The 25,626-nt window shown below is 50.0% G+C and overlaps 1 protein-coding gene across 1 annotated transcript in view; it reads right to left on the reverse strand.

Moving 5' to 3' along the window:
* Positions 1-25,626, reverse strand: part of Grik3 (glutamate ionotropic receptor kainate type subunit 3) — a 225,058-nt gene that overhangs the window by 62,081 nt on the left and 137,351 nt on the right. Inside the window, exons 2-5 of the mRNA XM_087904615.1 lie at positions 24,640-24,816; positions 15,102-15,359; positions 7,877-8,058; positions 5,277-5,330 (exon numbers count right to left, since the gene is read on the reverse strand). Coding sequence (XP_087760741.1) covers positions 5,277-5,330; positions 7,877-8,058; positions 15,102-15,359; positions 24,640-24,816 — 671 coding nt within the window. The remainder of the gene's footprint in view (positions 1-5,276; positions 5,331-7,876; positions 8,059-15,101; positions 15,360-24,639; positions 24,817-25,626) is intronic.

Genomic DNA, 25,626 nt, shown 5'->3' on the forward strand with positions numbered 1-25,626 from the left:
CATGTTCCTGGACTTCCCAGTTCAAAGAACTGTGAGCTAGAGAAAGTCTTATTGTTTGTGGCTCACACAGACTATGGTATTCTGTCACATAAAAAAAAAAGTATGAACTCCTTAGCATAGATCAGAAACTACTCCTGTATCCCGTTTTCCTGTACCCATCCCCAGTTTTCACTTCAAGAAGACTGAACTACCTCTGCCTTGTCCTAACTACCCTAGCTTCTCAACCTAAGTCAGACATGTTGTAGACACCCCAGTCACCAGACACATGGAGCTCACAGTGCCTGTGAGCCACTCTCTTAGATTCAGACAAGCATCACTGCTTCCCTAAAGGCCCCCCCCCCGGTTGTTTCTTTACATACACACAAGGTCTATCAGAGATCCAGCTCTGATGCTGGGATTTTCAGGCATTCACCTTTGCAGGCAGCAACAGTTAAGGTCTGGCTCTATGGGCATTCTGATTCCTGTTGTGGGAAGAACCATCAGTCTGGCTAGTAACTTCCTGGGTGTTTAAGTATTTACCTCCCCTTCAGAGCAAGCTCTCTGTGAGGAGGTAAGTTGGGAATAGCTTGGTGAATTGCCTGGGAAGGAAGAGGAGCCCCAATGGTTGTTTGCTTCAAGATCCAGGCCTCAGAGACCTTTCCAGAAAGGTCTGGCGAGCTAGGCCGATTTTACTTTGCAGTGGTGTATGCAAGTTTGGGGCCGGAGCTGAGCTGCTGGGACCATGCACCGATGGTCGCCATCCTCACCCTTCTCGACATAGGGCTCAGCCTTCGTCTAAGACGTGGTAGATGCTAACACGGTAGCCTTCCCAGGGCCTCTGACTTACTTTACCCAGCCCTGGGCCCCGAAGCCAACCTAATTCAGTGTGAAGGATGGTGTTTCTGCTGTGGTAGGGAGGATTGTGTGCTATTGAAGCTGCCCTCCCTGGTCCCTAGCTGCAGCATTGATCTGACAAGACAGCCACAGCCGGGGAGGGCTTGCTAGTTGCTTTTTCCCCCCTATAGCTGTGACAAAATCGAGGGAAGAAAGGTTTATTTCAATTCATGGTTTCAGGCAGCCCCATCCCATCCCAGTCAGGAGAATGGACGGAAAAGCAGTCGACATCACAGAGGTGGGAGTGTCTTTCAACAACTGTTTACACCATGGTAGACCCAGAAGCAGAAAGGATGGCTAGAACCAGGGGCTGGGTATGACTTTGAAGTACCTGTTTCTAGCAGCCTGCTCCACCTCCTAGAAAAGGTCCTAGAGTCTCCAAGAATACTGTCCCCAGCTATGGAACAAGTATCCAAGGCATGAGCTGAGCTGCTCAGGGGACATTCTAATTGAGATCATAGCGGGTTCTCCTGGGCAGCAAGGCTGGAGTCACTTTCCTTCGCGGCATTCTCTGGTCTGGGCTGTCCTGCAAAGCCTCCGAGGGCTAGCGATGCTGAATACCCCCATCCATGTGACGAGACGGCAGTGACAGCGAGGAGCTGGTGAAGAGGCCTCTTTTTCCAGCTCCTGTTACTGTTTTTCTGTTCAAACTGCCCTGGGCCAAGACCCTAAGTGCTCAACACGGTGAACTGTGGGCAACTTTGCAGCTTGGCAAAAAGTTGCATTTCCGATGCCAAATGTTGACACACTGAATTCAGTGTCGACTGGGGACCTTTTAGAAACATTCAGCATAACATAATAGACTAATTCATTAGCACCCCATGGGTCTGAATGGGAAGAAGCCGAGGCTCGGAAAACATGGCCTCAAGGAACGACAGATGAAAATATCTTTCCCATGATGTAACTGTTATTGCCGGGAAGTGGCATTAATTGTGATTGCTTATCTATTAATTTATTATAATTCTCTTTTTTTCCCACCTCCAGGCTCTTACCTACACATGACATGCACCAGGGGCTCAGCTGGGGCTGATTAGCACAGGGTTATCTGGGAATGGCTCAAAGCTGGCTGACACCGATAATGGCAGCTGGGGTAATTAAAACGTCTTCTGCATGGGAGAAGCGACTTTGGAGAAATTTTTTGAGAGGAAGGGTTGATGATGTGCCTTTCCTAAGACAAATGCCAAATGCCCTTCCCCTTCCCAATACAGCCACCACTGACCAATGGGCATGAAAGAGAGAGTCACGAGGCAGAGCCCTGAGCCAACAGGGCTGGAAGGAAGCGCCTGAAGCTGGCAACAGGCTGTGGCCAGGGAAGAGGACTGAGGGAGGCTCAGGGGATGCTCTGACACGTGGGGGCTACTGGGATTGACCTGGAGGACACCCGAACATATTCCGCCATGAAGCTATTTGCATTACGGAGGCCTCATCTTCCTGGAAGAGTCTCCTATACCTCTGAAAGCGGCAGAAGGAAGAACAGCGCTCCGGAGCAGCCACAGGCAAGAGCCGGAGTGGGAGCCTACGCCAGTATCACTGATGTGGTGGGACTCGGGGCGAGTCATGCCATCTCTCTTGGTGTGGAGCAGAAAACACACTTCCCCTTGTGGCCTCGGAGGGAAAATCAGAGGACGCAGGCAAATGACAAAAGTGTGGGCGCTGCTGGGATTTGTGAAGGCTCTGTTTACCCCATTAGTGTCAATCACCGCGCTGGACCATTATGGCCAGGCATCACGAAAAGTCTATCTGCTGGAGAAGGCCAGGGACACTGTGGCGACAGTTGTCGGCAGAGCGCTTGGCAGCTGGAAAGCTGGTGCTGGACGAATGCCTGCCGTCTGCTTGTTGCCGAGTCACCTCTCTGAGACTCAGTTTCCATTTTTTTTGTGGGGGGGAAACGGGAGAGTCACATTTCCTACAGATGCTTGTTTGAGGGATGGAGGAGGGCACACAGGAAACAAAAGCAGGAGGGGCTTCATGGGTTTATTTTGACACTTACATGATAGTAAGTACCAAGTGTTGTTCTAGCCCTCGCCACTGTCAATGCTTTGAACACTGGCCCTATCAAGTAACACGGTTATTGCCATCGCTTTATAGATACAGGCATGAAGCAAAAAGAAGGAGGTATCTTGTTTAAGGAAGTGAGGCATCTTTGTGGTGGTGCTGGTGTGTGAGTGTGAGTGTGTATGAGTGGTATATATGTGGTGTGTACACACGTTTGTGCAGAGACCAGAGGAAGATGTTGGGTGACCTGCTCTATTATCTCTACCTTTGGCGCTTGGTCTTTCACTGAACTTGGAACCAGGCTGGAGGTCAGGAAGCCACAGGGACCTTCTGCCCCCACCTGCCACAGCCACTGCCACACCCAGCTTTTTAATGTGGGTTCTGGATATTGGAACTCAGTTCCCATGCTCGAGCATCAAGTGCTCTTAACCCCTGAGCCATCTCCCACTCCTTCATCTGAAACAATGAACTATCTTAATCCTAATCAGACACACCGGAGTCCATGGTCTTAACTGCCTGTGGCAAGGGATGCTGAGTACCAATCACGTGGATCCACTCATCTCCCACTCGGGCGTCACCGAGCACCTGCTGCGGGTCAGGCACTCCATGGGCATTACAGACAGACAGCCTTGCTTACAGAAGGAAGTCTCAGAGCCTGTGTGTGAGCTTTGTGTCGGGTCCGTCTCTGTGCATCCTCCCAGCTCTGAGCCAGGGATCTCAGCATTCGTGGATGGGTAAATGAAAAGATGAACAGTCACATCAAGGAAGCCAGGTATAGTACAAACGGGCACTGTGTGGGGCTGGAGGAGAGGTCTGGGATGTTAGAACGCGGTTGCTGAGACCTTTGACCTTGGCCTCCATGGAAAATGGCATTACTGCAGAAGACATTGGGGCCAAGGCGTTGCTATCTCTAGTCTTGGCCCAGAATGCTGCCAGCGATTGAGCACCTTGCCCTAAGCTCCTGGTGACTTTCTAGGACACAGAATGGCAGACAGAGACTGGGGTGAGGTTAACCCTTAGGGAGAAGGTGCCCGGTCTCAGCCCCCAGTCCTCAGGGTCCCTGTCTCTCCACCGCATTTTCATCAGGGGCCCAGGTTTGATTTATATTCGGCACGATGGGTCCTGAGCTCTTCATGGGCACGGGGTGTTGTGAATGGAAGCTGTGTGACAATCAGGGTGTGCTGGCGACTACCCCGTGCTGGTGACAACCCCATGCTGACAGCAGGGGACCACGGTTGTGGTATAAGTGCTCACGTGACTGATTGCAAGCTAAGAATACAGCATGGATCTGTGAGAACATGGCTGATTCTCCAACTCGAGCGCGAGCCAACTCCAACACATCCCTCAAGAGCTAACCTGCCTCTTGGCCTTTGCTCACGTAGTTGCTTTTATGCAGAATACCCTTCCTGTCTCCCCCATCTGTTCGTGAGCTCCTAGTGAGCTGTCACGGCCTAACTCAAGCACCTGCTTTTTTGAGAAAGTCTGCCTCAAACTTTCCACCTGTTACCAGCTATACAACTCCTAACATCTGCTTGTGCTGTGACCTATGGCTGTCCGCCTGAGATCAAAGGTCAGCTGTATCAGAGACAGATATATAGAGGAAAACAGATTGGAAGGTCTCAGGCTTAGCCAAGATGCTGGGTAAAGATGGGGGACTGGAGCTCTACAAATGAAGAAATCATCTAGAGGATTGTATGGCTGCAGGGGTGGGGCTACAGGTCCCTGAATGGGGAAGGGCAGGGTGCGGCTGGAGCCATGGCCAGGCTGCTCAGCAGTGGTGCCCTCTTTGGCACAGGACACCATGATTCCGCTGATCTCAGATCACAACTAATTATTCTAATGGGTTTAAATGGCCCTACATGTTCTCAGAGTTTGGACAGGACTCATCTGGAGCCAACAGGTGGGCTGGCCCCAGTGACAGCAAGGGGCTGACTTCAGAATGGATGGTGCAGGATCCAAGGTGGTCATCCAGGTGTGACGGGAGACATTTGACAGGTGTGGATGGGAGGGCAGTCTAAAGAGTGCTAATGGCCACTCTTCCTAGCGCTAAACCAACCAAGTTCTGCGCTCACCCCTGGGCCCGATCAGATTACTAGGCCTCCCAAAGAGGTAGAAGTCCATTTTGCAGAGGAAGAAACTGAGGCACAGGAGGTCTGGTGACTTACTCAGGGTTCCCACACTAGTCAGCAGAGGGCTTGTTCACCATTCTGGCTCCAGAGACCATGCCCATGACTCTTCAAAAGTGGGCAGATCACAGAGATATCATGCTGGCCTCACCTGGAGTGCCATCTACAGCCTTAAGAAGGTTTGGGTCTGCTCCAGCTAGGGCCCTGTCCCCAGCAGGCTGGCCCAGGCCCCTTCATTCAGGGAGGTCCCACCCCTCCTCCCAGGACCCAGCGGTACATTACCAGCGTGGTGAAGATGAAGTGGTAGTACTCCGTCATCATGCCCATGGCCATGGCCTGCAGGGAAGCAGAGTGTTAGCCGGGCTCACGGGACACTCTGGCAGCCCTTCACTTGCCAGGGGCGGGGTATCCACTGAGACCTTGGGATTAAGATGTAGATCGGCTGACAGACTGCAGCAGTTTCCCACTGCGGTGTGTAACCAAATCACCTGCAGGAGTTTCCAGGCTGGGATTTGGGGCCACATTCTCCCAAAAGTCCCCAGTTCTGCAGGGCAGCAGGGAGATGCCCAGCTCTCTGGGTTTTCAGTCAGTGTCTCGGGGCCTCTCACTCAGACATCCTGACAGAAGCTTGAGCAGCCTCAAGAGCCTGGCTCTACATGGCGGGGCTCTCCCAGTCAGCCAGGCTCGAGGGGAATGTCCTTAGCAAGAGTGTCCCCCAGGAGCAATGAAACCTCCATGCTTCCCTGATCCCATCAGGCCACAAGACATACCACAGGCTCCTCTGGGATTCTTAGTGCAGAGCCGCACGAGGTCTCTCTGTGATGTATCTTGTGTGTTTTATTAGAAGCCTGTAATCTATAACACTAATGACTGTAATGCATTTTCTACAGAGTTCCTCAGAAAGCAGGGCCCACCACGGGCTCTGGAGGAAAATGTCACAGGGTCAAATAGACCTTGAACTGCCGCGTGTTCTCTGTCACCGCGATCACGCTGGGAGGGCTAGGAGGAGGCCAAGCAGCCGGGAAAGGCCTCAACCCCCTTTAATCCACTTTTAGCTCAGCCCAGGGTCCTCATCTGTAACTCTAGATGTTTTGCAGGCAGCCAGCCCCGGGATTAATCTGAATTCCTAGTTGGATGACCTCAGGCTGGCTGCCTTTCCTTCAGCTTTGGTCTCTTCACCTGTCAAGGCTGTAATAATAATCCCCGGCTTCCAGGGTCAATGAGGAAGGACAAATACCTGCTGAGTGACTCTCTGACAACCAATCCTCTGAGTGTCATTCTGTCACACTTGCAGGGAAGAGAGGGGACGTCCTAGGACAGCGTAGGTTACAGGATTTTTGCGCAGGTATCCCCCACGGGGACCCTAGAGCCTCTCCAGACCCAACACCAGAACTCCCATTTCTGCCGTCCTGTCTCACCGACACCCCCAGAGTTGTTTCAGGAGAGATACGGATGAACTCTGCCCACAGCGAAGGAGGTGGTAATGATGGTGATGACTTCCTCATGTAACATGGAAGGGTTAGAGGCAGGACAACAGGAAAATATCTTCCCCCTAGGCAGGAATATTTGCCTGTATCCCAAACTGACCTTGGACTTGCAGGATGGCTAAGGATGGCGTTGAATTTCTGATGCTCTTGTCTCTACGTCCTTACTGCTGAGACTACAGACATGTGTCACGCCACACATGGCTTATGTAGTACAGGGGACTGAACCTGGGGTCTTGTGTATTATAAGTAAGTACTCTACCGACTGAGCAATATCTCCAGGCCTCAGATAGTCTCTGTCTCTCTCCTAACACCACACATCACTATGTAGCCCAGGCTGACCTTAAGCCATGACCCTCTTGTCTCTGCTTCCTTTGTAGGGCACAGATATGGAGGCTGCCAGTCAGGATGGGTACTCCAAATGAAGGGTGGTGGTTGAGCCCCTCAGGGCTTTAAAAATGTCCTAGACCCTGCTTGCTAACCCCTTTTCTTGAAAGACTCGCATCACCTTGTGTCTTTGACACTTGTGTTTTTCTTGACCAAGTGTCAAAGTCCCTCCAGTCACCAGAACATTTGAAGGAATAACTAATGGCCTTTTACATAAAGCATAGGCTTGGATCAAATGTCTGGGTTTTGTTTCACTCTGGTGGCCTGGAGTAGGTGGTATGCTCTTTTGTGCTTGCCTGCCTGCCTGCCTCCCTCCTTCCCTCCTTTCCCTCCTTCTTGAGACAGTTTCTCTCTGTAGCTCAGGCTATACTAGAACTCACTTCATAGACCAGGCTGGTTTCAAACTCAGAGATCTGCCTGCCTCTGCCCCCAGAGTGCTGGTATTAAAGGCATACGCCACCATGCGCAGCTGTGGTTACTTTCATAAGTGGCTGGCGGAGCTTGGCTTTCATTGCCAGCATGAGTCCTGTTTGGGAATGGAGGACCATCCAGGCTGGAGAACCATCTCCTCTTCCTCCTTCATTGTAAAGCCCAGCAGATTGTCTAAAGAGCAACCTCCCAGCCCTAGGCACTGGGAGAGGCAGCGAAGCGTCTGGGGACTGTGCTGAGCAGCTGAGGCCCTCTGTGCACCCTGCACACTCCACCAGGGCAGTTCTCAGGCCTCCTGGCAGCCTGGTGGAGGGGGGCTAGCAGGTGGTGTTTATGCTGGGGCACTCTGAATACTAAGACGTGCCATGGGGCCGATTATACATCTTTAACACAGCTGGAGTGAAGGAACCATCGTACTGCTGGTGCTACTGAGGCAGAGTCGTAGTGGTCCCCAAGGTCACACAGGCAGCCAGAGAGACAGCTAGGATGCTCACTGAGGTCGTCAAGTTCTGTACCTGGAATAAAGGAGGTAGAGCCATGACAGGCCACCCTAACCCCTCAGCTTGGATAGCGCTCACCCACCTGCTTGAGGATCTGGGCTGCCATGGTGTGGCTGCAATCGAAGATGATGCGGAACTCCCGGCCCCGCTTCATCTCCTTGAGTAAGGGGCGTGAGTCATCCGAGTCGATGGGGAGCTGGCGGATCTTCAGGCGAATGTTGTACCTAGATGGGGCCATGATGAGTTCCTGCAGCCGGATGAGACCTGGGGGGGCCCAGGACACAGAAGACACGCATGTACATGCATGCATCAAACATTGCAGGCATCTACTTGGATACCTCCACGAGCATTCCTTGTTTTCTCTGTTCAGAAAGGGTTCCCTACTCTTACCACCCCCCATATCCACACCAGCTTAGAGGGCTCTTCCCATAGTCTCCTCTGCCTACCCCATCCCCTCCTCATTCTGCCACGACTAGCGCCCCAGAGCACCTGGCCCAGGGCCGTGACACTTAGGGAGTACTCAAACAACATTCCTGTAATTGGATTGACTTACTGTTTTCTTCTCCCCACACTGAAAAATCTATCCTCCTCCTTGGCATTTTGTAAAACCACTTAATCTGGGGACTTCCACGGAAAACGGAATGCCACTTCCTGGAGACAAATGGCTTGCTTAGGTCTAATTAAGTTCATTTCCTTCCCTATTTCAAGCACCATTCTTGCTGACTCCTCTGTGGATTCTGGGAGGGAGGCTGCTAGACGCTCTCCACTGCCCCAAGCCAAGCCCACTGAAGGAGGCCTGAGCCGGAGGTGCACGCTCCCTTCCTGCATTGTGCCCTCAGCTCGGGCTCAGCAGCTGCACAGGTTCACACACCCACCTTCTGTCCGGCTCACTTATTGCAACTCTCCTTGGGGAAGCACCTCCTCCCCACCCCACGTTCATATACCCAGGAAGGATCCACCCCAGCTCAGGGAACAAAGTGCATGGCTCCAACCTGACCAATCAGCACATTCACTGGGAATAGGAGCACAGGGGTTCTGTGATTAATTAGTGGCAGGTAAGAAACAACCCTTTTTATGCAAGCAAGGAGGGGGTCATCACATATAACCAAAGATAGGATCCACTGGGGCAGACATCAGAGAACAGCAGAGAAGATGAAAAGGGGAGGAAACATATCCCAGTGGTACCTATTTTAACCTCTGGGTCAAACAGTACTGCAAACTGATGCTGTCCTCCAAAATCTGAGTAAAAGGCTACCAATAAGAACCACATACACAGGAGCCCGGGCAGTGGTGGTGCACGCCTTTGATCCTAGCACTTGTGAGCTCGGGCGGTGGTGGTGCACGCCTTTGATCCTAGCACTTGTGAGCTCGAGGTCAGCGTTGTCTACAGAGCTAGCTAGTGCCAGAGCTACACAGAGAAATCCTGTCTCAAAAAAACAAACAACAAAATGTTGATTCTAAACACACACACACACACACACACACACACACACACACACACGCAAGCACGTGCCTGTTTCTTAAGCTCACGTGCACTGAAATAAACTTCATGGTCACCTATTGCAGTGTTTCCTATCTGGACAGCATCTCTCTACTCTATCATTCAACTCTAGGATCTTTCTAATGGAATCCCAGTTTCCAAAGCAACCCCCAGTAACCAGAGTCAGTCTATCTAGTTCTCCCATTCCTGGGTGTTTGCTTCCATCAGCCTCCTGTGCCCGAGAGGCTGTAACCAAACTTCCCAAAGGGCTCCAAAGCTTTCATGGGTTCTGGATACACAGGTAGAAGAACGCTGCTTTAAATAGGCCTCTGAGATCCCCACACCACAGTAGATAAAGGAGGGGAAGGAAGCAGCAGACTTCAGCAAACGAGGAGCCACAAGCTACCCCTGTCACACCCAAAACTCCATCTTCTCCAGGCATTCTGGGTTCTTCCACTGCTACTGCTGGTCTCTTATATCTGTTACTGAAGGCCCTCTAAGTCCACCTCATTCCTGCCCACTTGTTTTTCTGACTCCTGTCCAGCATTAGCAGGCCTGTGGGCTCTGGAGACCCAGATCATGATGATGGGGACAGGATGGATGCTGGAGTGGAAGCCACCAGGGCTGCCTTGTCAGCCAAGCACAACACCCCGTGTAATGCACAACGACCCACATTCTCCAGCAGCAAATGTCAGACTCTCTTCCCATCAGTGTAGTCCCCAAAGAGACTGAGGCTCCTTCTGGACCGGGCTGTCTATGTTTGCCTGAGACCGAGCTTTCCTTTGCCTGGCTCCTTAATCAATCCCTCCCAGAATATCTGCACAGAATCACGGCGGTCGGGATGGCGTTTTTCACTTACGAAGCACTTCTGTGCTCGTAGCATTGTTTAACCATCTCTGGATCCTGGCAGGCATGCAGAACAGGCACCTTCATGCTGGTGGAACAGATAAGGAGTTGGAGGGCCACAGAGGTGAAGGGACCTCCCTTAATTCTGAACCACGCCACAAAGAGGATCAGCTTTGGAGGAGCGGTGTTTTGCCTTCTAGGCAGAGACCTTTTTCTCCATCCTAAGACGTTCCTCCTCCCTCAATCTTTTCCTTTCAGCCCTGGCAGGAGTTTGTGCACAGATTGGATTAGGAAGGTGGAAACATGGCACAGCTCAAAGGTCACCTCCTGCACAGCCACTCTCCTTGAGGCTACCGCTGTGAAAAGGATAAGCCAAACTCCTCACCCCTCCCTAGATTCATACCCTTTGCACGGAGCTGGGCAATGCCCGCCTACCGGGCTCTACACTGTCATTTGGTTTGTTCGGCAGGATATTAATAAGCATGATGGAACTCCACACTGGCTGATTCTCTTGCTTCTTGGCCATAGTTAGGACAACAATGGCTGGGTTAGCCTGCTGGAGGACAGAAACACATGGAAGAGAGCCAAGGGCAGCCTAGAGCTACCAGCAGGCAGGCAGGCAAGCCAGCTGAAATCAAAGAAGCAGCTGACTGGGCCCCGTAAGCCACTGACCCGGTGGGCTCAGGAGCTAAAGCAATGTTTGTTGTTTTAGGTCACCGGATTTTGGGGGGTGGTTTGTTACACAGCTTATTATAGAAAGAGCTAACAGATGCATCCTCGGCTGGCATGCCAAAAGGAGTGTGGCAATGTGCCAGTCCTCATGGCTGTTAGGAGTCAGTCAGTGTCAACCTTACTTCCCTTTGACAGTGCCTAGGAGTAGTAGGCATAGGCTCCATGAACTGTAGAATACTGCCTTCTAGAAGGTTGATGAGGGTTATGAGTCACACTAAGACAAATTCCTTTGTCTCTTTCCTGCATGGAGTGTCAGCATCTGGTGTTGTCTGGAGCTGCAGCCACACTACTGGGCCCAGGAAGGGAAGGTCAAGAGGGTGTAACAATAGCCACACAGCACTCTGACCCTGTCGAGCTGCTAAATGACACCGAGGAAGGCCCAGCTCATAACGTCTACCCACAAGAAAACTAAATGGCAGTTACTTGTGTTGATTTGAATTGGGTCGTCCCGTCAGCGAAAACGTGCTACTGGACATAGCCCTGTCATACACAGTCAGAGCCTGTTAAATACACTGTGCTTCCCATCGGGTGGTGGCCCAGCCTGGTGAGTGTCTTAGAGAAGTATGGCTTCCCGTAACCAATTTTCAACACTATATTACTGTTCAATGCAGATCTGAATCCTAGGACCCACTGTTTTCTTGACCAAACCCTATCCTCATTGCCTCCACTATAAGTACCTTTTAAACTGAACTAAAATGAGACAAGATGAAAATCAAAGTGAATTAAACATTAATGAAATATTTCAACAAAGAGTACATCAGGCACCAGGAAGGTGAAGAAAAGAAGGCGTGGTTATTACATATTTTTGGAATGGTTAATCAGATTATAGGAGAATCGGGGTGCTGGGAGTGTATCTCAGTGGTAAAGCGCTGGCCTAGAATACACAAGGCCATGGGTTTGATTTCTAGCATCTTGTACAAAATAGAAGTGGGGAGAATGGTACTGTCTGGAGGTCACTGGCAATCCCAGGCCGTCAGAGCCAAGGATCAAGCTACATGGATTTGTGGGTGGACCTAGGGCTCAAAGACAGGAAGCTACAGACTTAAGCATCAGCTCCAAGCAGTCCCACTAGCATGGTGCCTACCATCCTGGCAGATCCCAGCCTGGAGGCCTGCACCCCTGAACAATGGTTCAAGCCGGGATCCGCTCTGCCCACGTTCCTGTGACACTCCAGTCATTCTGCCCATACTGTTTAGTCTCTTCCATTCTGCTCCAAAGTTCTCTTCCAGGCAACCCCTTGATATGATGTCTAGCTTCCTTTGTTCCTATGGGGACCATCCAGTCCCCCAGCTTTCTGCTTTCCTTCCAAACCTTCTCACATTCGGCTCTCGGGGGCGTCTACTGAAACCCGGCTTTCATTATTCCAAGGCTACGCTCGACAGCACCCGGCAGGGCTCTGTTACACACAACAGAAAATCTGAAGCCTGAGGCTGCATGTCAGACCTGCACAGCCAGGCGAATCCCGTCTGTCTCCCTTGCCCTGCTCACACTCCACACTCAATCCTCTTCCTGGCCTGGCTGGCAGCTCCATAACACTGCCCACCCTGCCCCATCGCCTCTCCTCTGCTTACATTGCTCCCTCCGCCTGTTATGCCCACGACATGCCCTATTCTGTCCTTCTGTTTCTCTATCTTCAAGCCCAGGGCAAATCTCTGTCCTCTTCTGGTAAAACAGCACACGTTAGCCAAGGCCACCAAACTCTCTCTTCCACCCAGGTACCTGAAACTCTGACTACCTGTCTTTGTGACTTGATTCTCAGTTCTGACGGCCAAGAATTACCAGTGCCCCATAGCCAGGCACCTGCGCTCCTAGAATATGATTAACTTCTCAAAAGATAGGGTAGGGGTTTCTTCATTCCTGAACCCTTATGTCCTTTCCTGAAAGCCTCAGCTGAAACTTGGAGCCCAGGCTTTTCCTTCCTCCTCACTGGAGGAAGAGACTCAAGCCCAGAGCTCATTTCTATGGACCTGGCATTGGCTGGGGTCAGCAGTCACCTAAGTAGGGGTGAAGCTGGCATCTGAGTTTAAGTCAACATGATTTTCAACTCACCCCAAGTCAGTTTAACCAATGCTTTAAAAATGTCCACATTGTACCAAGCCTTGTGCTGAGTCCCAGAGGCAGAAATCTGGAAGCAGAAATGGGCTCACATCACAGACAGATGTTTTTACAGAAGCCTTAACCTGTGGGCCATGACCCCCCCCCACAGGGGTCATATATCAGATAGCTCAAATATCAGATATTTAAATTACAATTCATAACAGTAGCAAAATTACAGTTATGAAGTAGCAAGAAAAATAATTGTATGGTTGGGGGAAATGACCACCACATGAGGAACTGTATTAAAGGGCAGCAGCATTGGGAAGGTTGAGAATCACTGGTTTAGAAAGGTAGGACCACCAAGTTGCAGAGCCGCTAGAGGGGACAGAGCACCATGGAGTGTCCCATGGGGACAGAGCCTCATGCTGGGATCTCACGGATGGCTTTTAAGGACTGCTGGTAACATGAAGCACAGTAGCTGTTTACAGAACTCTGAGACGGATAAACAGCATCCCGATCCCCTTGTCTGCGGCCTCCCATCCTGCCATTCCCGCCCCCCATTTGGAAGCAATCAAGAGCTGACATGGAAAGCAGGTAGCTGAGAGCCAGAGGGCTTCTCAAGGCTGGATGCTCCACCTCTCCACACACGTGGGGAGAGCCAGGCCAGGTGGGTTAAATGACTCGCCAAGGTCACTGTCGCAGAAGAGGCTGGATTAAGAATTGTCTTGAGATTCAAGTCTTTGGAAAGAAAGGGGACCCAGCTCCATGCTAGCTAATAGTCGTGGCCTTGGGCTCAGACAGGCCCGCGGGAGGGTGCGGGCTGTGATACTGGCTGTTGACAGTGGGTGAGGTCTGTTACCTTGCCGTATCTGCTTGTTGCCTTGTGTCTGATTTACCACCCCACAGAGTCACAGAGAGACTTGTGGAATTAAATGAGGCTCTCCCGGTGCTGCTCACTCATGGTGCACACAGTGGTCTCTCCTGTGCGCTCATCAGGAGGAATGCCTGCTCTGTCTCCAGAGAGCGAACCTCCTAAGGGAAGCTGAAGCTGAAGGCAGGGTCTGGCAGGCGTTCTTTTTTCCCCTCCCCTCCTGACCCTCTCTCTGCTCACCCATAACACACACTTTGCCAAGACGATAGCTGCAGACTTGTCACAGATCACAAGGTCCAAAGGAAAGATCCAGAATGTTTGCTGGAGCCCTCAGTGTCTCTCTGCTCTAGGCCTATACCAAGGGGTCTGGGACTTGGGAAGTAAAGGGTCACCCACTATCTTGAGAGGGTTCTGGAAGGTGAGCACCATGATAGAGTTGGGTGGCTGGGCAGGACGGGGCTAAGCAAGCCCTCTGCAGACAAATGAATGTTGATGTGATTCCAGCTGGGCAAGGCAAGAGTGCAGGAAGGGCACCTCTGCCCCAGGGGCGTCCAGCCTCAGCTGAAACTCGGAGCCCAGGCTTTTCCTTCCTCCTCACTGGAGGAAGAGACCCAAGCCCAGAGCTCATTTCTATGGACCTGGCATTGGCTGGGGTCAGCAGTCACCTAAGGAGGGAGGAAGCTGGTATCTGAGCACAGCGGGGCATGAACAAGGGTGCCTGAGAGTAGGCAAAGAAACGGGGGAAGGGTGCTGCTGGGCGCAGGTGTCAGGATGATCAGGAGCTAACCTCCCCTGCACTGAGAACCAGGTTTCTATATATACTCTTCCCTCTTGATCTGGAGCCTCCCCACGAGGAGGTGAAGGCACGGAACGGCAGCAGCCTAGCCAGCAGGCAGGAGAGCAGGGATTTACACACAGCACAAACACCCTGCACACCAGGCCACGCAGCAAGTCAGCTGTTAACGGATGTGGCGAATATATGGGGACACGCCTCCTGCAGGTGGCAGGGTACAGGTATAGGAGCGCAGGCCAGTGATGGGTGGCCATCGGAGTATGAGCACGGGGCAATGCGTGGCGAGTGTCAATCACAGATCTCAGCACTCAGCTGCAGAAGATGATGCAGGCATGCTGGGGAGGGGAGAGTCGGGTGTGATCCAGGCTAGAGTTGAATAAGGTATTTGTGAGGTTGGCGTGCATGGGTGTGAGAGACCCTAGGGAAAAGTGTCAGCGTAACTGGCTTCTGTTGGTGTCTTGGGTAAGATGTGACCTTCTCCTCAGAGGTAGCGATGCTAGACAAACAGACAGCCCTAATCTTGGGGCTCCACAGGCCTAACCACCCACCTGTGCTGTCGTCATAGACCACGGTAGCTGACCGCCACTTGAGGGACTGGACCAAGTCGAGGATGGCGTGGCTGAGAGAGGCATAGTCAGGGTACAGGTTCACGTAGAAGGTATCCTTGTTGTCCAGGGGATGGTGCTTCCAGCGCAGTTGGATGTGGGGCACCTCCAAGGCGTTGCAGATGGACTGAACAGCATTGGTGCAGGAGCCCTGTGAGGGCCCGAAGATGGCTACTACACCCAGTGCCAGCTGGTCACAGGCTGAAACAGAGTGGAGGGGGAATCAGGGGTCAGTGAGGGGCCATGCACACAGGGAGTGGCAGTGATTTTGACAATTCCATAAACACACGAGGAAAAGATCCAGAGGCAATCTGGAGGAGAAGGGGACAACTCATGAAGTCTCAGTTTCCACATCTGAGCAATGGGGTTGTAACAGTCTCTCCTCTATCTAACACCAGAGAGGTAAGACGGAACAATTGTGAACCCAGCTGTGGAGAGCCTTACCCTATAGGCATGCTATATAACCATGATGCCTTTGTAGGTGGCATCCCAGCTTTCAGACAAATAGGAAAGCAAACATATACTGACTGGGGACTCCAACTTCTGCCTTCAGTCCTGGCCTGCTCCCTAAGATCTGACATGAACCTCTCCCTTCTCTTTTGGTGATACCATCTGGATGTTTAAGATGCCTCTCAGACCTGTGTTCCACCTTCATTTCTGTGGCTGGGATAAAATAGCCTAAAAGCAACTTAGGAGAGAATAGGCTTATTTTAGTCCACAGTTCCAAGCAACAGTCCATCTTGGTGGGGAAGTCAGGGCAGTGGCTTCAAACAGCTAGTCACATCACATCCACTAAAGAGCAGAGAGAAATGGATATATGCAAACTCGCTCGCTTGTGCTCAGTTCAAGTTCTCTACTCTTAGACAGTTTAGGATCCCCTGCCTGGGGATGTCTCTGCATCTGCAGGTCCTATTAGGGAAGCCATCATGGCCTCGCCCCCAACAGCAGCTCCGGGTCCCCCACACCCCCTAAGCTCCATTCCCCATAGAAACTTTATTTAAAAATTCATGAAAGGAGGCCTTCAAGATTAAATACTGAACCATTGGGAAAGCTGACACATTGTTAAACATTCTGTCTTCCCTTCCTACCTTGATGGCTGCACCAGTCCCAGTCCATCCATTCTCTTTCACGCACATGTGTGCACAAGTATGTGTGTGTGCATCAATGAGTGTGTGCGTGTGTGCACGCACATGCATGCGCACGCACACACACACACACCAGATGTGATAATTTTTAAAAGACTGGACATTCCTGCTAGGGTGTTCAGGCTAAAATCTTGACTGAAGCCGGGTGGTGGTGGCGCACGCCTTTAATCCCAGCACTCGGGAGTCAGAGACGGGGGTGGGGGGGTCTCTGCGAATTCAAGGCCAGCCTGATCTACAAGAGCTAGATCCAGGACAGGTTCCAAAACTACGGAGAAATCCTGTCTTGAAAACCAAACAAAACCAAAAACAGACAAAAAAGAAAAAAAAAACACCAAACAAACAAACAAACAAACAAAACCAAACTTGTGTCATTCCCTTGCCCCAACCCCCACAAAAGCACTTTTCTCTGACCTTGAAACAGGCAACCAAGGATTTAACATCCCTTCCATCCTCACAATGGCCAGCCTTATATGTGGTGCTCCTATCCTGGACCAAGGGCTGAGCATCATGTGTGACTGAGACAGGAGACAGTAGAACAGACACAAGGTGTGCAATGCAGACGACCTTGCTGAGATGCTGATGCTGGTGTGGAGGACATTGCTGGTGATAAAGATGTTGTGGCATCTTAGTCACGGAGATGAAGCCAGAAGAGATGGCAAGAGATGTGAGAGGAGTGAGAAAAGGAAATAAAAATGGGCTTCTGTGGAACACTGTACCCATGGGATGCTGCTGCTGCTAAAGATGCTGTTGTCAGGGAAATGATGGTGTTGAGGACCGAAGGAGGGATTATGTTGATGTTGACAAGACTGGTGGTGATGACGATGCTGTCATAGCAACGATGGATATGATGGCAGTAGCGGTAGGGATGGAGGTAGCATGGATAGGGACGACAGTAATTGTGGTGGTGACAGATGATGGTAATGTCACGCTAGACTCCATTCTCCCAAAGGTGCAGGATCTGGACCCTACCTGGGCTCATTCCTGGCCGACTTCCACTTCTTTTTTCCCCCTTGTCCCCTCTCTACACCTGTTTTCTAGTCCCCCCGTGTTTCTTCCACTCTCTAAGACTCTTCTAGGATGGAAGAACTCTGCTACCAACAAAGCCCAGGACAGAGGTTGTCACAGCAGCAGCAGCAGCAGCAACAGCAGCCTTACTTCCAGATGTTCCCAGGGCAGCAGCCAACCTTGTCCTGGCAGTCCTGTGCATACACTGCAGTAATTACATTATTTGTGGCTTCAATTTTGAATCCATTTTCTGGTCATTTTACAGTAACTCGATGGTTCACAGTCATTGTAGGAGTCCCCAGCCTGAATACGCCCTCCCTTCCATGGCAATTGTAGTTATAGCTGAAATTATCCCAATCAATTTGTGTCTTAAAAGGAATTGAGCCACCCAGAGAATAAGTGCAGGCAGAGGAGCCTGGGGAGTGCTGGGTCGATTCCAGCCTGCTCTGGCCAGGCTTGGAAGAAAACACAGTGTTTTCTGGGCTGCTGGCTCAGATCTTGCTTGGCACACATTCTTCTTTTAATTTTCCACAAAACACTTCAAAATAAAGGCAACAGTGAAAGTCCCTTTTAATAGGGAAAGGCCCCCTGGGCCCCAAGCAGGAGGAAGAACGAATTCAGCCAGAGTCAGTGGGGTAGATGGTGCCAGGTTTTGTGTTCCTGTGTCCCTTTGCCCCACATGACCTAAGGTGGTCGGATCCAGGCCACAGGAGGAAAACAGTAGTGCTGACTTCCATCTAGGAACAATTAACTATCACTGGAGTCCTAGGAATTGGGCCTAAGTGCATCTCCTTGGAAGGGTCCTAACGAAGCTCCCGAGGAACGCAGCTTGAGAAACAAGGATCAAAAGGAGAACAGACCAGGGGGTGTGCAGCTCCTGGTGGGGGGAGTCGGTGTTCCGTGGGAGCTAGCCCAGCAGAAGAAATGCCTGGAGGATCAGATAGCATTGCTTCCATCTGTGGAAGAGGGAGGCTACCTGCCAGGTTTGAAAACCTGAGATGCAGTGCCATATACTAAAGCCCCCTGTCGGCATCTGTGTGCGCATGTGTTGGAGATGGAACCCAAGGAGTATGCCAGATAGGCTCTCTACCACTGGGCCACACTCCTGAGCCTGTTCCTTTATGGTTGCTTAAAATTCCATTGTTTAATTATGTGTCAATCTGTCTGTTCTCTTGTAGATGGTCCTTTCATCCATTTCTAGCTTTTGGTTGTTAACAAAAATGACTAGATACAAATATCTTTGTATACAAAAAGGCTTGGTAGATATATAGTGTGGTGGTTTGAACGAAAAGGGCCCCTATAGGGAGCGGCACTACTAGGAGGCGTGGCCTTATTGGAGTAGGTGTGGCCTTGTTGGAGGAAGTGTGTCACAGTGGGGGCGGGCTTTGAGTTCTCCTATGCTCAAACTACACCCCGTGTGGAACACAGTTCACGTCCTGCTGCCTATGGATTAAGATGTAGAACTCTGAGCTCCTTCTCCAGCACCATGTCTGCCTGCACGCTGCCATGTCCCACCATGAAGATAATGGACTAAACCTCTGAAACTGTAAGCCAGCCCCAGTTAAATGTTATCCTTTATAAGAGTTGCTGAGGTCATGGTGTCTCTGCATAGCAACAGAGACCCTAACTAAGACATACAGCACACACAAACAATGCTGTAGTGAACCTGAACCTACCCCACCAGCCTTGCGGACAAGAAACAAATCTCAACAGTCACGTCTCACCACACAGAGACAGTCAGAGAGCCAACCGTGAAAGACACAACCACAGAACTCCTAGAAGAAAACAGGGGAGACTATCTTTAGGCTTGACAAAGACTTTTCAACCAGGACACACAATGGGAATTATTAACAAATCGAACTTCTGACAACTAAAGACTTTGCTTCTCATGAGATACAAGTACTAAGAGAACATTTGAGACAACCCCACATGTAATGGATATAATACATTTAGGAATGTATATATTCACGTACACACCCAAAATGACTCTTACTGGAATATATAAAGGACTCTTTTAAATCAACAAGGAAATGATAAGAAGCTCAATTTTTAAAAGGTCATTGAAAGGTTACGAAAAAAAAGCACTCCAAAAAAGAGAAAAAGAATATTCAAAGGACCTAGTCACTATTCAAATTAGCACCGTGGGGCATGTTAGATCTTATGGGGCAATGGAACACAGAAGGACAAAACCTGGTACCACCTCCCCGACCTGCTCTGGCTGAATTAGTCCTTCCTCCTGCACTGAGCCCTACAAGGCCTTTCTGCACTTAAAGGGACTTTCCTTGTCTAAACATCTGATAAACACAAAAGGAAGCCACAATAAGACAACCACTTAACAAATCAACATAACACTTAAAACCCCCCCCCAAAAAAAAACCACCTTAAAAAGTCTAAGTGACCTTCCTGCATGTCGGCACAGATGTAGAACACCTGCCAGCCTTGTGCACTGCTGTGGGAGTGTAAATTTGCACAACCACCTGTGAGACCGTTTGGCTGAACCCAGTGACCCTACGCTTCAGCTCCTGAAAACAAACTCAACAAAACCGGGAACCTGTGCCCCTGGAGACAAGCACACAGCCGTTCACAGAAACACTGCACTAGTAAGCCCCGAGTGAGAGCGACTCAAGGGCTCACAGAGAGTGAGAAGGCAGGGCCATCAGTCACGATGACCCATGAGTGCAGGACTGGGGAGGACTGCCAGAGTTGACACTGCAGGGGACTCTCAGGGATGGGAGGTGGGGTTCTAGGAGCTAACTTCATAAAGGAGATGTTGAGTGATTCTAACCTCCTGACCCCTGAGGCCAGGTCAAAGCAGTGCATGACAGCAGCCCGGAGTGACAAGCAGAGAGCACGGTCACAGGGGCTCCCAGAGGCCTGGAAGGGTTGCCTGCGCTCTGGCTTGATCTGGGCCCTGGGATACTGTCTTGAACTGGCTTAGACAGGTTTGTTTCTCCTGAGTACTCCCTGGCTAAGCTGGGCTCTCTTCTCCTCCATCATTCCCTGTGGTGCCCAGGCCTGGGGCCACCGTCCTAGCCATGATAAACAGAAGTTCTGCCTCCACCTTTCTCACCTTGTGACCCCGACTTCTGTCACACATCAGATGCTCCCCAGGGGTGCTCAAGTGCGTTCCTGTCCTCCTGCAGATCCGCCTGTTTTGCTATCCTTGTCCTTATTGTTTCCCACCGACCTTCAGAACACAGCTGAGACATCTACTCCAGGACACCCTCCTGCCTGGGCCAGCACGCGTGTGATTTGTTATCATTCTCTGGCTAGTGTAGCTGTCGGTCTTATGACCCAGCTTCCCAATATCTTGGACGTGAGCTGTAGAGGGGCAAAGCTTTGTCTCCCTCTAGAATTATCAGGAGATTTAAATTTAAAGTGACTTCAACATACCAGGAATTCGTCCACACTGTCTCTCACTTGTACATCGGATCAAACCCTCCGGAATGACTTCGTGCACTCTGGGTGCCGGTCCATGAGGTGCGCTGGTTAGTATTGCCAACTTGACACAAACTAGAGACACCCAGAAGGGAGAAACTGCAACTGAGGAATTGTACCCATCAGATAGATGGACCTGTGGGCATGTTTGTGGGCTGTTGCCTTGAGTGAGGATGTAAGAGGGCCCAGGCTACTGTGGGTGGTACCACCCCTGGCAAGTGGTCCCGGGTTGTATAAGAAAGCAGGCTGAGTACAAGCAGGAAAAGAGAAGCAGAAGGCATGGTCTCTGCTTCAGTTCTGGCCTCCAGTCCCTGCCTTGGCGTTCCTCCAAACTGGATCTGGTCAGTGCTTTATCATTGCAACATAAAGCAAACTAGGACACTAGGTTATACAGTACAGTAATGAAACGTTAATAGGAACTGCAGTCTAGTGAACACACCACACACACACACACACACACACACACACACACACACCAAGGAGTTGAGATTGTAAAAGAAAAGTCTAGGATTATCAAGACAGAGGTGAGGAGGCCTGACCTTATCTTAGAGAGAATATAAGGAAACGAACAAGTTAGCTCAATACAAGCAAGGCTCGGTGTGGGTAGAGTGTGCGTATTTGAAGGAATTAGAAGCAAGGGGAACAGAATGTACAAGAGCCCTGAGGAGGGAGGTAGAGCTAGAAGAAACAACTGAGTCTAAGGGACTGGGTGTCCAGATGTGACAGGAAGTCAGGAAGATGTAGGGCTAGATAGGCCTGGCTTTAAGGATGTCCTGAGGATGAGGCACACCATCTAAGGCTTCAGGGGAGTGAGCCGTGGGGTCTGATATGGAAGGAAAGGCTATAGCTGACTGCTGGGCGGTTCTGCCTCTGGTCTCTGTGAACAGCCTGGCAGTGTTGCATATGAAGTGTAAGTCCTGGAAGGAAGAGCCCTGGGAAGGCTCCACCAGGTTGGGGAAGGTGCCTATGTGGGATTACTAAGCATCACTAGTCAGACAGCATAGTCTTCGGGCTGGCTGGACCTATGAGGGCCTCTGATCTGACGCCAGGCATTTGCTGAACCCTGAAATTTCTGGGGCTAGGCCTGATCCAGTGTAGTCATTTGCACGTGGGTATCAGCATGGCAGAGAAATGGATTCTTGGCTTCCTGGTGCTGGTCACAGGGTATGCTGGGAACAATCAAGGCTAGTTCAGGGAGGTAGAGTTCAGGACTAAACTAGGGTGGAGTGAGGCTCGTGAATGTCAGACACAACAGCTCAATCTCATGGAGCCTCTTACCTTAGGCACAAACGGGGGGGGGGCAGCAGGGAAAGCCCTTGTGGGAGTCAGGCCCCGCCTTAATGGCCTAGTGTGTGGAGGGCCAGGGAGCCCAGTGTACCCAGAGCAAAGTCCTATTTATTAGAGAACCAGACACCGTCATAAGCACTTAGCAGAGGCACTCTGTCCAGCATAGCTAAAGTCAGGATGGTAGGGATGCCAGCTTCCATGCTCTGCAGACTCTGACCTCAAAAGCTAACCCACAGCGGGGCTTTGGAAAACAGAGCAGGTAACATTCTGGCGGCTCCACCCTTGGCAGCCCAGGAGGTCAAATGGCTTAGAAACCAGGAACTCCTTAGAGAGACAAGGCTAGCTTTTGGGCAAGTCTCAGCCTACCATGGATGATGCTGACCCCTAAGCTCAGTTTACGGGGTCCTAGACAATGACTCTTAGGTCTCATTGTTTACCAATACAGTCAACAATCACTTCACTGAGCAGTTACTACAGTTCCTTATCCTTCAGGTGCCCCAGGAATAGAGCAAATACCAAGAGAGTCTTCCCTTCAGTAATGTGAGGGAGAAGAGAAAGTACATTAAAAACCCAATGATTTTACTAAAAATTGTGATATGAGCTTTGATGGGTTATGATATCATATTTCGGAAAGGATGACCTAGTCATTTTGGAAATGAGATTCCTTAGGCTCGAGATCTTTAAATGGTTACATGGAAATCTAAGGTTCCATGGAAGCTATTTCCAGTTATCTAAGCCTTTAAGTTGAATTTGAATTAAATATATATGTAAAAATATAGTTCAGATATGCAGTCTCCCTCAGGATCCGCAGGGAATTGGTTCCAGGACCCCCTGCAGACATCAGACTCGCAGATGCTGGGTCCCTGGCACTGAGGGGCTTGGTATTTGCATATTTCTTCCACACACTACGCCTTATGCTCTATCGTCTTAAGATGCCTCATCCCACAATGCAATGCAAATGCTATGTAAATAGGCACTGTGCTTATTGTTCAGGGGAAATGACACAGCAAAGTCTATATATGTTTAGTACAGAAGAAATTCTTTTTTCCCTCCTGGTGTTTTTGGCCCATGATTTGCTGAAACCATAGAACCCATGGGCCTGGAGGGCTGACTGTGTGCATGCACACAAGCACAGGCTTATATATACGAGCTGTCTTTTAAAAGACATTAAAATGGGGCTAGAGAGATGGCTCAGCGGTTAAGAGCATTGGTTGCTCTAGCAGAGGAGCCAAGTTCAGTTCCCAGCACCCACACTGCAATTCATAATCCAACTTCATTTCCACAGGGATCCAACACCCTCTTCTGGCTTCTGTAGGCACTGCATACATGTGGTACCCATATAAATGCAGGCAAACACTCATACACATAAAACAAAAGTAAACAAATCTTTAAAGGACATAGTAACAACAACAAAACCCACTGGGCACTTGGGTGTGCTTTATAACACACTGACAACTGGCTACTCACCCAGGTACTGAGAAGTTAGTTACTGGTGTGTGTGTGTGTGTGTGTGTGTGTGTGTGTGTGTGTGTGTGTGTGAGTGTGTGTGTGTGTGTGTGTGTGTGTGTGTGTGAGAGAGAGAGAGAGAGAGAGAGAGAGAGAGAGAGAGAATTCGTGTACAGTGGTATTTCACTCTCTTTTAAACTGTTTTTATCTTATCTTTAAGAATTCTGGTGTGGAGTCACTCGAAATAGACTTACCACAACTTGCTATTGTGAGCCAGGATTTTCTAATGACAACGCGGGCAACAGAAAGTACAGACACACACTGAATATGGGACAAGGGTCAGACTCAGGACTCAGCTATAGCCTCTGGGGTCAAGATGCTGCAGGAACTGAGCAGCGTGCCGTTTTCATGAGGCCTTTTTATGGCAGGAAGATGGTGTGCTTTCAGGCTAATATGGTATCTGTTTTATATGTATGCTACCTATTGGTACTTGAGTAGGATACTAATGAAAGATAAAATAAGTTCCATAGCAAGGAGACTATGGTTAATAATAATGTATTGCATATTTTGAAATAGCTGAAAGAGGGGATCTTCAATGTTCTTACTATAAAGAAATTATAAATGCTAGATGTGGTGGGTGGGTGAGGTTCCCTGATTTGAGCAATATGCAAGGCACATATGTATCCAAACAGCACTTCCTATACCATAAATAATTATAATATTTGCCCGTTAAAAATAAAACTAACAGAAAAGAAAACTCAAGTTTTAAAATGTTTGTGTTGGTTCATAGGTCCTGGAAACCTTCGGTGGTTCCTTCAGGCAATCCCAGGCTCTGCCTACCTTTCCTCTGCTAACCAACCACCCTTCATAGCTTTCCAGGGTCTTGCACATAATTCAGGTTGACCTTGTACTTGCCACATAGCCCATATTGGCCTGGAGTTGATGATCTTCCCTTAGCTTCCTGACTGCTGGCATTATAGGCTATAGCACCATGCCTGGCTAGCCTGAGACTTCCTTGCAGCCCCTGCCCCTGCACCTTGGAAATTGGCACAGGTTGCTCTAGACAGAGAAAGAATCAGGCCCCCCAGACCAAGTGGAAAAGGCTTCACCCCCGCCCCAGCTTCAAGTTGGATGTGCACAGTGAGGATCCACATACTCACCCTTCTTGGTGGCCTCGAAGCTGTCATGGAAGTGAATTCGCTGAATGTCGTAAGTCAAGGTTGTGTTGGGCAGCAGAGTCCGGTTCCTGTTGATGATGTTGGCAGAAAATCGAAAGGCATGCTCCTCGGCGTTCATGACCTGGGCGTTGGGGCCGTCCGCATACTCAAAGATTCCTCCTGTGAGAGATGCCAGAGCTGTGTGTGGGCAGGAGGGATGGGGCAGGAGCAAGGATGCTCCACACAGGTTCTATAGACAGGGTCTTCCCACTCCAGTGTTCAATAAGAGCCTAGATAATTTCCATGTTCAAAAATTATACATTTTACCCAGCTGGCAAATTCCTGCTAACAAAATCTGAAAGGCCAAAATAAGATTACCAACTTAATACTGCTATGAAAATTCTTAATAGAGTTCTGGCAAGTAGAACCTACCAGAATATTACAGGGCTAACATACCATGACCACACAGTTTTATTTCAGGAATGCAAGACCCGTTCAATAAAGGAATCTGTGAGTACAATTCCACCACATCGATAGCTCAAAGGGGATGAAAATATGATCAACTCTCAAAACTCAGGAAGGCATCTGATGAAATCCAGCGTCTACCGCCATAAAGAACGTCTAATACGGCAGCGGCAGGAAAGACACTTCCTTCAAGCAACTTTAGCTCACATCAGCCTTAATATCACAGTGACTAATACCTAATGAAACACTGGAGGCGTTCTTGTCAAAGGAAAAATTTAAAAAGTGTTGGTAAAGATTCACACTGCGCCACTAACCTGCAAGGCGAGACAGAAAGTGAACAGGAGGAATGGCTACCACAAAGGTGCAAACTCTTATTTGCGCGTGGGATAATTGCTAATACGCTGTGATCGTCCTCACTCCCCACTATGTCTCTTACCTCCCTCCCGCTCCTTCCTGGCGAGGTCCCCTCTACCTTCATGACTTTCTCTTTCATTGTGCACGTACGGGGTTTGTGCAGGTGGTCAC

This window comes from Myodes glareolus, chromosome 3 (genome assembly GCF_982192425.1).
Source record: "Myodes glareolus chromosome 3, mMyoGla1.1, whole genome shotgun sequence".
NCBI lineage: Eukaryota > Metazoa > Chordata > Mammalia > Rodentia > Cricetidae > Myodes > Myodes glareolus.